At 33.9% G+C, this 13,340-nt stretch overlaps 1 protein-coding gene across 1 annotated transcript; it reads right to left on the bottom strand.

The window, feature by feature from the left end:
• Nucleotides 1-6,983: 6,983 nt before the first annotated feature.
• LOC112030957 (bidirectional sugar transporter SWEET6b) lies at nt 6,984-10,673 on the bottom strand. The gene is made up of 6 exons (XM_024063622.2): nt 10,489-10,673; nt 10,221-10,257; nt 8,514-8,736; nt 7,867-8,028; nt 7,598-7,717; nt 6,984-7,387 (listed from the first exon to the last, which is right to left on the bottom strand). Exons 1-6 carry the CDS (start codon nt 10,532-10,534, stop codon nt 7,247-7,249), a joined length of 729 nt encoding a protein of 242 aa, XP_023919390.1. The 5' UTR covers nt 10,535-10,673; the 3' UTR covers nt 6,984-7,246.
• Nucleotides 10,674-13,340: the final 2,667 nt, after the last annotated feature.

Genomic DNA, 13,340 nt, shown 5'->3' with positions numbered 1-13,340 from the left:
TTCTAAATGGTCACCTTGTACTGCAAACATGAGAACCACTCATTAGTAGCAATGCTCGGTCTAATCTTTCCCAAATAGTAAAATTGGGATAGTGTTTGTGCCAAGTGAATGGGAAACCAACAAAATCAAGGTCCATAAATCCACACTCATCAAGAATATCTCTAAAAGCCTGCATTTGATGGTGAGGCTGAGAACGCCCACCTTGCTTCTCCGATTGCTGTATGATTTCATTAAAGTCCCCAGCACACAACCAAGGTAAAGACCCATGGTTTTTTAGAGCTCGTAGCTTGGACCATGCTTCATGTCTTTTAGTGGTATCCGGTTCTCCATAAAACCCAGTGAACCTCCAGGCATTCTCCTTGCCCTTATTGATGACAGTATCAATATAATTCTTTGAATATTTCTCAACTTCCAAGGGGAATCCTTCTTTCCACAAAATGGCCAACCCTCCCGCCTTATTACAACGAGGAACTACAAAAAGATTTTTAAATTGAATACGTCTTTGAACCTGTTCTAGCCTTGCTTTATCTGTCCATGTCTCGGCTAAAAACACAACAGAGGGATCTTTAGCCCACACAAAATCTGCAAGCTGATCTTCTGTACGCAGGTTTCCAAGCCCGCGACAGTTCCAAACTAAGAGACTCATGGCTTCTGGCAGGGCTGGTAACCAGCTCCCGCCAATATCTGTTCATTGTCTTCCACAACTTGTGAAACCGCATGACGTTTACTTGGTAACACAGGCTGATCCTTATTTAGAGCACGTTTACTGCCAGTGATTGGGCGCAAATTGGGTGTGTGTGCAACAGTGGCTCTAAAAATTCTTTTCCAAGATGAGGTGTGACTCGGGTGGGGAGAGGAATTTGGGTTGGTTGGGAAATTTGGGTTAGAAGTATGGGTGGAATTTGTGAGTGGGGGTTAGACGGTATTGTGATCAGGTTAGGGGTGTCATCAACATCTTGGTAATGGTGGTGTGGAGAGGTAGGTTGAGATGGCAAATGGTATTGTGAGGTATGTGGGATAGGTGTAACATGTATGGTATTGTCAAATTTCATCAATTCTTGGTCTATGGTTTCTAATTGTTTATCAAAGGTTAAGTTTGAGTTGAAAACAGGTCCTGGGTCCGTGTGTAAGTGTGTAGGGCCAGCTGTATCCTTTTCTACATGGACAGGGTCAGTTGACATAGAAATAGAATGAGACTTGTTTTGGAAAGAATCAGCCTTGACCGAATCAGAATAAAAGTTACCATATTGGGCTTGTAACCTTTCAGAGGTCGGTGTGCTTGGTGTAACCCTAGCCGCCATTGGGTTTCCTGTTTCATCGGACTGCCGTTGGCCGTCCGTTCTGCCTTCATCTTTGAGTAAAAACCCGGCACCTCAACTACTGAATTACAGCTCCCAACCATGGTGAAGCTTTCAGCCATGCCCCATATTCCTTGTCTGCATCAGTAAGTGATCCTTCGCTCTCAATCCAGCGATCACAATCACGGTATTGTGTGTGAGACGTCCGCACCAATAGCAAAGGTTGGGTAATCTCTTATATTTGAAGGAGACACAAAGTTCTCTACTGTCATCAAGTGTAACCACCCTCCCACGCAAAGTGGCTGTGAAATATCCACCATAACTCGAACTCGCATGAAACCTCCACATTCTTCAGTCTTCACGTTTGGTAGCTTCAAAATCTGCCCAGCAGGTTCACACAATGTTTCTGCCACTGCCGAGTCATAAACTTCACTGGAAGACCGTGTAATTGAATCCAGAACGGGGTGCTATTGAAGTCCAAGTCCTCAATTTTACTAACCCCATCATATTTTTGCAAAATCATCAAGTGTTTATCAAAACTCCATGGGGCGTTTGCAAGGATAGTATTGACCTCTGTTTCACTGTCAAAAGTAAAGAGCATGATATGGTTTCCCAAGTTCTTTATTTTGAATCCTCGTTTGGACCTCCATATAGGCGTAAAGGTGGCTGCAACGGCCTCAGGGTTAAGTGCCCTCTTGGTGAGGAACTTGGCAGCGATAATGGAAACAGAGGCAGCCATCTCCTCTTGTAATCGAACCTTGGGACCTTCCCTCTGGGATATGTTGAGGCCGGACCACTGCTTGGTGAGATCATCCATGGAGAAGTTGTAAGTTGTTTTATTTCCTACAACCCGTGGAAAGAAAAGAAAGAACAAAAGCCCTAGGGTAACTGTATTACTCTAAGGGTACAGCAAACTCTTCCAGGAAGAGACGACGATTCTACAGCCTAGGAGAAGATGGAGTTCCCACCTTTCACTAGCGACAGAGAAACCCTTTTTTCTTAAGAACATTAGCGCACTATTATTTATGTCAAAGAAATTTAGATAGTTATTTTTTAAAAATAATTTATATAAAAATTTATTTGGAATAATTACTTTACTATTTTTTTAAAAATGGAACATGGCATTCTTACTCATATTAAATTATTTTGGCAACAATTAAAACAAAACTAGGTAAAGCAACTTTAATAACACATTCAATACCACCGCACACCTTTGGTGCGATGATTACTCTACAAGTATAAGTGCTTATGGGGTGTAGGAGGCAGAGCCGGAGTTCAAGTCTCTAGGAATAAGCTTCACACACATATATACTTTTTTTTTGAGAAACTGACCCTAGAAAAAGGGGAAGGGCTTACAATATATTAATAGTTTCTACAAGATAAACATCAACAGAGCTTTCAGGGACTTCCTCCATCCAAGTACAGAGAGGGGGAAAATTACGTGCAGCCCATGCAAGACTATAGGCAACTTTGTTTCCTTGTCTACAAGTATGCCTAAAAACCAATTCCCTAAAGTGAGTAGATAGAGCTCTGATGTTGGACAGGATGTGCCCAAAACAAGCAGTCGAGTAGCTTCCCAAATTCATAGCTCTAATTGCGGTTTCAATGTCAACTTCCAAGATGATGTGGTCAAAACCAACCCAAGCAAAGCAAAGAGCCCTTCGCGCTGCCAACACTTCCACCATTTCCACCAAAATGGGCAGTGGAATAATTTGTGTTAGTGCAGCCATAACTAGACCATGGTTGTTGCAAATGATGGTACCAAGACCAGCTTTACCACTCTCCTGAAAAACAGCGTTGTCGAAGTTAACTTTGACCCAATTTGCAGGGGGAGGCTCCCACTTGATTAGACTACAAGTAGGGGGAAGGGGCTTTTCTGTGATGTGAGCTCGCTAAAATTCTAGTAAGGCTTCACTTGCTAAAGAGATCAACATTCTCAAGTCAACCACTGGTTTGCCCAGTCTTAGTTTGTTTCTTCTAAGCCAAATGTGGGATGAAACCATGGCAAACAAATCCGTGGGGAAACCCTTCTCCAGACATACTTGAAACATCTCTTGGAATGTCGAGCACTCCTTCGCATCATCTCTCAGTTAACCAAAGTGACAAGCCCAAACCACATTCAAATTTGGGCAAGACCATAGTGCGTGAAGAGTGGATTCCACTTTAAGCCCACAGAGTTGGCATGTGGCATCATTGAGGACTTTCCGTTTCACCAGGTTGACATGGGTTGGAAGGGCCTCAGATATTGCTCGCCACATCAATGTTTTAGTTCTGCTTTGGATCCTTAACTTCCACAGACTCTTCCAAGGGCTCCTCGGGTGGGGGGTAGGTAAAGGGCTCACACTTGAGCTTAGTTCTTCTTCAACCAACAATCTATACCCTGCCTTGACCAAGTAAACCTCGTCCATCTTGCTCGGCTAGAACAACCTGTCACAAAGGTATTGATTTGATCACCTCTGCTTCGTGAGCCAAAAAATTGTTGTCAATTGCATCATCAATCCAACAACCTCTTTCCTTGTCAATCAGCACTAATACTTGAGCATTACAACCATAGAAAGTTGGGGGGGATTGAACAGTATTGTATTGGGGGTCAGGAAGCCACTTATCTTGGTAGATGAGGATGTTCTCTCCATTGCCCACCCTCCATTGGGCTCCTTTCTTTATGACTTCTCTACTTTTTAGGATACTTCTCCATGCAAAAGATCCGTTGCCTTCCTTCGTAGTAAAAATATCCCCATTTGGACAAAATTTCTCCTTGAAAAACCGATGGGACAAGGAAGTTTTATCATCAAGTAGCCTCCATGCTTGCTTTGCCAATATAGCATCGTTAAATTTCTGGAGCTCCCTAACACACACATATATACTTAGATTATGCTAGAATAAAATTTTATATATTGTATGAAAAAAATAAAAATAACACATTCAATCACTAATATATATATATATATATAAGAATTCTTCTCTTTTATGTGGTTCAAAAATATCCGCAATAATGAAGAGTAACTTCATTTAGAAATAGAGTAATAAATGTCAAATAACAAATTTCATTTTTAATTCAAAAAGAGAATTTCTAAAATTTAGGTTTTTTTCTCTTCATGTTCAAAAAAGAAATTACAATTACTATTTATCTCTAAAGTTTATCCTTATTATTTTTTGAAAAAAAAATTTCTAAATTGTAATAGATGCAAATTATTAACTTTTACCTAAAAAAAATGAAGAGCTTTTGAGGATACTCCTCTTTGAACTAAACTTTTGTATGGTTCAAAAATACCCTCATTAACGAAGAATAACTTCTCTTAGAAATAGGGTCATAAATGTCAAATAACAAATTTCATTTTAAATTCAAAAAAAGAATTCCTAAAATTTAGAATTTTTTTTCCCTTCACGTTCAACTTTTTGTTTCCTAAAATTTAGCCTTTTTTTATTCCTTTTTCATCTAAATAAAATTAAAACACCCCCAATTTAAAAAAATAAATAAAAAAAAAAAAAAAAAAAAAAAAAAAAAAAAAACTAAGAGAACTCTTATAATTTAGCCTTTTTCCCCCTCAAGTTTATCTTATTTTTCCTACCCAAATTTTTCTCTATATCACATTATCACTACACCACTTTCAAACACATGTTCAAAAAAGAAATTACAGTTACTACTTACCTCTAAAGTTTATCATTTTTATTTGTTTGAAAAAAAGAAATTCCAAATTATAATAGATGCAAACTATTAACCTTTATCCAAAAAAATAAAAGAGGCTCTAAGCCCGCACAACGCGCGTGCTTAGAAGCTAATATATATGTGTGTGTGTGAGTGAGTGTGTGTGTATGTGTGTAATTGCATTTAATTTAGTCAAAATAGTTAAATATTTACGATTTCACTAAAGCAATATGTTTGTTTTGTTTTAAATTATATTAATCTTATCAATTTACATTTCCTAACTCCTTTTAATGGCACCTTACACGCATTTGTGTGTGCACACTATGTACTATGTTCATAATAAATTTTATGAGGCAAATTATTATTAGTGGATAGAAAGGTAATATTAGTGGTAGAACCAGATTAAAACTAATTAAAAAAATTTACCACTTAAGAATTATTATAAATTTTTATGAAAATTTTGTAGACGTAGCATTACTCCACGCATATATGAAATCAAGATTGTAGTAGCCTAAATATCATTCCCCCCCCCCCCCCTCCTGTTATTTTTAGTTAGGTCATTAACAACTGTATTAATATGGTATATACATTTATTAATTATTGGTCGGTGGTCCACTAATTATTTATGTGAAAATTAAGATATATATGGTTATTTTTCTATAAGTGGTGCATTGATGATTTATTGCATTCTTGCTCAAATTTGTTTGCTTTGTAAAGCAATTTAAACAAAATCCAAAAAAATAAATAGACAAATCCAAATTTAATACATGCCAAAAAAGAAAAAAAAAAGAGTTGACCGTAATTTAGTGAAAATAATTTAGTCTTTATCAATTTACTCAAGCAAATATACATGTAAGTATTATAAATAGCTTTTTATAAAAAAAAAAGTATTATAAATAGCTTATAAAGAAAATTTCTTACAAAATATTTTAAAATAAATCTATAGTATAAACACATAGCGTGGGATATCGCTTGTATACTGAATGTTAAGACTTAAGAGGTAATAGAATATTTTAATTATCCTTTCAAAGAATTCATCATGTGTCACTAAAAGTCCGTTTGGATTGAGCTAGGGAGAGAGAGAGAAAGAGATAGAATAGAGTAGAGTTAGCAAAAAATTAACTTATTTTTAGTCAATTTTACTCTATTTTCCTTTAATTTCTCTTCAATCCAAATAGCCCCTAAAGAAGTGAACTTTGCTAATTTCCTTCCCACGAGTGCATCAAATGACAAACTCCAAGGCTTTAACTATCAAGGTTTCTTGAAAATTTAACTAATCTATAATTACAAATAAACAATAAATGATTTTACATTTATTTTATTAACAATAATAAAAATTAAGTATATAAAATTAGAAATAGTGGATGTTGACCAATTTTTTACATGAGTATTTGGAGATTTTTTAAATTTTTTAAAAGAAATTATTTAATTAATGTAGATATTTTCAATTAAAAATTAAAAATTATTTATAGCATGGTCATAATTATAAAAAATTTGTAACATTTTGAGAGAAAATTTTAGTTCCTGTGTTCAGAATCATTTATGAGGAATAAAGAAGATATTTCAGCCATTGTTGCTCCTTTTGCAACGAAACTAAATCCTATTAGAAAAGGTGTGGTGTACTAGCCTAGAATGGTCGTTGGGCCTCAGTGTGCGATTAAGGCCCATTAAAGATAGAAGAGGGCAAAATTCTTCTACAGAACCCTCGGATGGCGTGGGCTTTGATTTGACAGACTATCCCACTGCCAATAGCCCAATATTGGTGCACACTATTCTTCGGCTGGTCACGAAAACTTCACCATTCTATTGGTGATTATTTGAATGGTAATGAAAAATTAAAATTATTTTATTATTCAATTTATTTCTTTTACTATTTATGAATCTTATTATAATTTTTGATACTATTTATAGACTCTGTTATACTGTTTCAACTAACTTTTATTTTTATTTAAAAAAAGTTTTTAGTTTTAACAAAATAAACAGTATTCAAATAAACCTTAAATCAATCATTATAGAAAAATTCAATCACAAAAACGCGATGATCAAAAGGGAACATTCTTTCTTGAAACAAAGAACCATTGTATTTGATACATGGCGACTAAGAAATAGAATTGATAATGGCAAATTATAATCCAAGAGAACAGCACCTAATGTATTCACAGGATCCAGAACTCGGAAATACAAAACTAAGCATAAAGATGGAAAACTAAAGCAGACGGATTAAAGCTAGAGCTCCATTGCACAAAATTGATGCGGAGTATGAAATTCTAAGAGCAGCCCGGCAGATAGCTATCAGAATGTTTTAGGCTACGCTTGCACCAGAGAGCTGGATCTGAGTTGGCTTTTGAGGCGCATCATCATTGTGTTTTGGAGTTGTCCTATAGTAAATTGCATATAGTATGAGTTGAGCTGCGCCAGAGATTGCACCAATGCCATTGCTGACCTGCAAGAATAATATATATAAAAAGGGTCATGTTAAATTCCATGTATATGAACAATACATTATACAAGACTAACAAGATTGGGGAACAATGATAACAGATATCAAATATTTTAGACATCTAGTAGCAAGGCATACGATAATAATGATATGATTATCATTGCCATAATTCTTGTTAAAACCATAAAACTATGTAGCAGAAATTGAAATTACCAGCACGTAGATGTCAAACTCGATGAGGGCATAGGCAGTCCAGATGGAACCATTAAGGAAGTTAGTTAATGAAAGATAAAATGGCATGAACTCCACGCTCTTGGTTGTGATGACTTGTTTCTGTCATAAGATATAAGAGAAAGATACAAAAAATATTTGTCAATATATATATATATATATATATATCAAACACTCAAAAAAACAAAATGTGGGTAAATTAACTAGATAGACCAAGTTTTAAAGGTATGGGATTGAAGAGAAGGACGTACCATGACTGTAAGTGGAGACACATACATAAGAACGTTGAAAACATCACAGATGACTCCTACCATCAGAGACCTTTTCTTGTAAGTATGTAATGTTGTCATGGTTATGATGATGATGATCGCCGCGAAAATCACTTCAACCGAAAGCCCAAGGAGTACCTTTTTCTGCAAATAGAGGACTGCATTAACTAAAGCACCATTTAAACAATGTATTATATATCATTATAAGATGATCACAGAAACATTTTTTTGGTTGAAGTAATGAGTACAGGGACACTTCAATACTCAAATCATAAACTAAGCTAAACTATCATGTGCCCATTTGGAATTGCTGTAAAAAAAAAAAAAAAAAAAACCACACTTTTTTAAAGCATGTTATTTGGAAACAATTTGCCACACCACATTTAAATAACAAAATGATTATGTTGTGTATTGATAACACATTTTTAAAACACCTACCAAACAAGTTTATTAAACTTTATTATTCTCGAATTTTTATTTAGACATAAGACCTGTAATATTTAAAAATTAAATAAATGCCGCGTGTCTCACATTAGACTAAATGACAAAGTGGGTAAAAAGACACTGTGTAATACAAAGAGTTCCATGAAGTCAAAATCAGTAAAAGAACATTATGCAAGAAATAGTACCCGTCCATTCTTCTGCTTCGCACCATAGGTGTAGAATATGGCTAAATAGATCAGCGCAAGTCCCAGCCCAACACTATTGATGGTCACAACAAGAAGACTATCTGGGTGCACAAATGGCATGCCATAGAAGACCCAAAAAATGCAGTTCAGTACTGTTGCAATATATGGAATTGGCGAGAAATCCTCCACGGCCTTGTTCTTAATGATTCTATAAAATGTTGGCCTGGTACATACAATTAAATTTAGTCAAACTTACATTCAAGAAGTCATTAATGCAATTAAAACATTCATATGAACTATTCTTTTCTAGGGAAGTACAACTAATGATAAAGTATTATCCTTTTTTTTCTTTTGTGCGACTTTTGTCCAGTGTCACAGGATATTGGACAAAGCCGCCCTTTTTTTTTTAAAGGTAATTTACACGTGTATTTGCATGATAAGCCTTATACCCACCATTTTTTTAAAGTCTTATCTAGAATAGAGTTGTTATAATTACAATCAAAAAAAAAAAATTTAATTGATAATTAACACACTTACCTATTATCAATAATTAATTGATAATTAATTAATGTTATGATCTGATAAAAAAGAATAGTCATAAAAAGCATATCTCAATCTCTAAAAAAAATTACAATTTTAAAGTAATCTCAGCTTTCTTTCTAAATGAATTTAAGCTAAACCAAACTTACAACTTTAGATAGAAAGAGAAACTCATTAAAGAGTATTTACAATCGGGTTTTCACAAATTTCATTAACTTTCAATGTTAAGTATTTCCATGTTTCCTTTAAAGTTTTTTTATTTTTTATTTATTTTTTTCTCAGAATCAATAAAATTAAAACAAAAAAAAAATAGTAATAAAAAAACTTATTATTCTTTTTGAGGACTCACGAATCTGATCATTACAAAATATTAGCAATAATTATTATTTATTTAAAAAAAAAAAAAAAAAAATCGATTACAATCTCATTCCATAACCAAATAATGCATGTAACTAGTGTGATTGTGACATCAAAGTGGGTCCCTCCACAAAATCCACCAAGTGGGTCCGATCTCAAAAAATATATCCTAAACGTGGGATTTAATGGAATAATCAATTGCCCATAGACTAAGTAACAAACACTAAACACACTTTTTATCCATACACAACACAACTTTTACTATTTAATATAATATATAAAAATAAACTGGCACAGAGAGAGAGAGAGAGAGAGAGAGAAGGGTTTTCACAAATTTCATTAACTTTCAATGTTAAGTATTTCCATGTTTCCTTTAAAGTTTTTTTATTTTTTATTTATTTTTTTCTCAGAATCAATAAAATTAAAACAAAAAAAAAATAGTAATAAAAAAACTTATTATTCTTTTTGAGGACTCACGAATCTGATCATTACAAAATATTAGCAATAATTATTATTTATTTAAAAAAAAAAAAAAAAACATCGATTACAATCTCATTCCATAACCAAATAATGCATGTAACTAGTGTGATTGTGACATCAAAGTGGGTCCCTCCACAAAATCCACCAAGTGGGTCCGATCTCAAAAAATATATCCTAAACGTGGGATTTAATGGAATAATCAATTGCCCATAGACTAAGTAACAAACACTAAACACACTTTTTATCCATACACAACACAACTTTTACTATTTAATATAATATATAAAAATAAACTGGCACAGAGAGAGAGAGAGAGAGAGAGAGAATTACACTGGGGAAAGGAACAGCCCGAAGGAGATCACGTTTCCTGCTCAACAGAGATTAACGAAAACAAACTTAGCCATCTAATTAATCATTCAAAAATTATCATCAAAACAATAAAATTAAAGGAATTGAAAACCAAAAATTTTTATTCAATAGTTAACGATCTCTTGTATTATCAATATATATATGCATAACGTAGAAAAACACACACACGCATTATTTTCTCAGCAAAATTAATAGCAATTTATAGGGGGGTTTTGGAGGGAGCACAGACCGATGATCCCAATCACATTCCTGATAGAATGAGCGTTCATCACCATCTTCGAATACACAGAGAAAAAGAGAGAAAGAAGAGAGAGAGAGAGAGAGAGAGAGAGAGAGAGTGTTTCAAGTTTGAGAGAAAGAGAGGGAGCTTTAGAGTTTATAGAGAGAGAGAGAGAGAGAGAGAGAGAGAGCGAAGTGTAGTAGTAGTAGGTATAAAAAGCCTCTTTTTATACACCAAAAAAGCTCACCAAACAAATACACAGTATGAGACGTGGGAGTAAAATTCGCTTACCAGATAAAGAGTAAGACACTCTATCTCTTTCTTCCCTCCTTTTTGATATTTTTTGTTTTTTTGTGTTTTTTTGGTTGTTTTTCCTTTCGCAACAACAAATTCAATTCGTTAACAACTGGCTTATAAATCCCATCATTCTATTTTATTTAAATAAGTTATATAACTTAAATACACCTGGAATAATATCCTATTGAGATAAAATTGCCTCGAATCTCGAAAAAAAAGGATAACATTGATTGGATAAGCTAAAACAAAAAAAATACGTGGAATTAAACAGAATGAAAAAATTTATATACTTCGGGTGGTTGGTTTTTGGGCAAATTTTCACTGATTCTATGTTGAACCGGTCCCCCAAGAATCTCTCTCTAACGGAATTTATTTAAAAAACAAGGTGCGTGAGTTGAGGGCATGGGATTGGGAGGGTGGCAGAGAGTCTGCTATGTGTTCGTTTCGTTTTGATAAAGTTTGGGTGGCGGTTTGTTACGTGGGGTTGTGAAATTGGTATTGTATTTCCACTTATTCACGAAATCTACCCCTTGTTCTAGGTTTCTTCTCCTCTTCCTCTTGCACTAGACGTGGCAAATTTATGTTTCACTTGTCAAAAAGGCAACGAATCCAACATATTCACTGCTCTACCTACCTCTACAATATTATTCTAACCCTTTTGTTACTCAAGTAATCTATGAAATAAACAAATTTTGCCATCTATTTTTTTTTCTTTCTTTTATAGAGTTTCAATCAATGAAGTCCGTTTCTGTGATTTTTACTTTTTATCATCAGACCAAGTTACCAATCGGTTTTTTGTGTAGATAGAAATCGAACTTTAGATTTCTTATTTAACCATCAAGAATTTTACAATTTTTTTTTTTAAAAGAAAAAAGACTTTACAAATTGAGTTAACTGAAACCCACAAGTTTTCCATCTACTTAAATACATAATTTTTTCATTTTTTTCCTCTTAAAAAAAATTACCACCACTTCACAAGTACAAGTTCTTTGTGGGGTGGAGGGCAAGATAAAAATATAATCATAATAAATTAAATTAGGGATAAAGTTAAGCATAGTGACCCAATTAAATTTAATCAAATTTTTGATTGACCTATAAATAGATAAAAACATAATCTTAATAAATTAAATTAAGGATAAAGTTAGGCATATAGTGACCCAATTAAATTTAATCAAACTGTTGCATTGTCACTCCCCATGTGTGTGTTAATACTTAGTATTCTCAAAAGAAAAAATAGTGGGTTAATTTCACATTGGAAAATGAGTGTGAGTTAAAGAAGTTTTAAACTTGTACTGTGTATCCAAAAGTTAAGCCATTTTGGATATACACCAATACCGCTATAAGTTTCTTTAAAAAACTTACTCCTCTCTCTCAATTTGTGTGTTAATACTTAGTATTCTAAAAAAAAAAAAACTGTTGCATTCACCTATAAATAGTTTGGATGGATTTTAATTTTGGATAATAAATTAAATTATGGATAAAGTTAGGCATAGTGACCCCATTAAATTGAATCAAATTGTTGTACTGACCGATAAATAGTTTTGATGGATTTTAATTTTGGAGAAGGTATAACACCCTTTTGTGTTTGTAGGGGCCAATAATGGCAAACTAAGATATGGTTTGGTTGAATTTGGATGTTGGTGTCAAAGTTGTGTAGTACTGATTTTAGAAGTTATGATCATTTTGTTCAAGCTGTGATGTAATCTTCCTGGATTCTGTTAAGTAATGGCAATTTAAATTTATTTCACCTACTGCTAATAGGATAGCTTCTGTACTTTTTTTTTTTTTTGGCTGAATAAATAGCTTCTGTACTTGCCTCTTTTGCTAAGCAGTCTTTGGGTGTTTGTACTTGAATGGAGGATATGTCTAATTATTTTAGGCAGGCAATATTTATAATTTTTTGAAGTTGTGATGTAATTTCTTACATAAATAATACATTTTTGATAATTTATAAAAAAATATTAATGAGAAAACTCTTCATTATTTCATTATGAATTTAATTAATAAAACCCACTATCGTATGAAAACAGATTGCATTGCTCCAAGAGTGAATAGTTTCTCTAATTAATAAAACCCTATAGTTGAATTTAATTGTAAAATCAAAGTTTCTGTGGGGGTAAAAGCCCAAAATTGTGTATTGGGCCTAAGGCTCTATTTGAAGATTAAGGTATGTCCGAAGAGAAGAAAATGATTGAGAAGGACCCCAAGTGGGAGAGATATACCTGGAAATGATCAAGGGATGTAGTCCGAATAGAGCATCAATAGTCCGAAGAGTATGTTCTCCTTGGACATAAAGAGTCTCGGTTAAGCAAGCACCTGGGAGGCTCGATTGACCTTCCTAGTGATTCCAATGATAAAGACAAACTTCAAGCATGTGTGGAGATGATAAGAACAGGGAAATATCTAAAGGAAAAGCTACTACCACCGCATTAAATGTACTGCAACAACTTTTCTGGCCACATTAATGTGGAGAAGACCTCTGAACAGTGTAATCTCAACTGCTGCCACTCATGGAGAACCGACGAAGCTACCTGATGGGACGTATACTTAAGTGAACGTTTAGA

The sequence above is a fragment of the Quercus suber genome, unplaced genomic scaffold (assembly GCF_002906115.3).
Source record: "Quercus suber isolate HL8 unplaced genomic scaffold, Cork oak 2.0 scaffold_231, whole genome shotgun sequence".
In the NCBI taxonomy this organism is placed as follows: domain Eukaryota; kingdom Viridiplantae; phylum Streptophyta; class Magnoliopsida; order Fagales; family Fagaceae; genus Quercus; species Quercus suber.
Note: the sequence above shows the minus strand (reverse complement) of the source record. Positions and strands in the feature narration are given on the sequence as shown.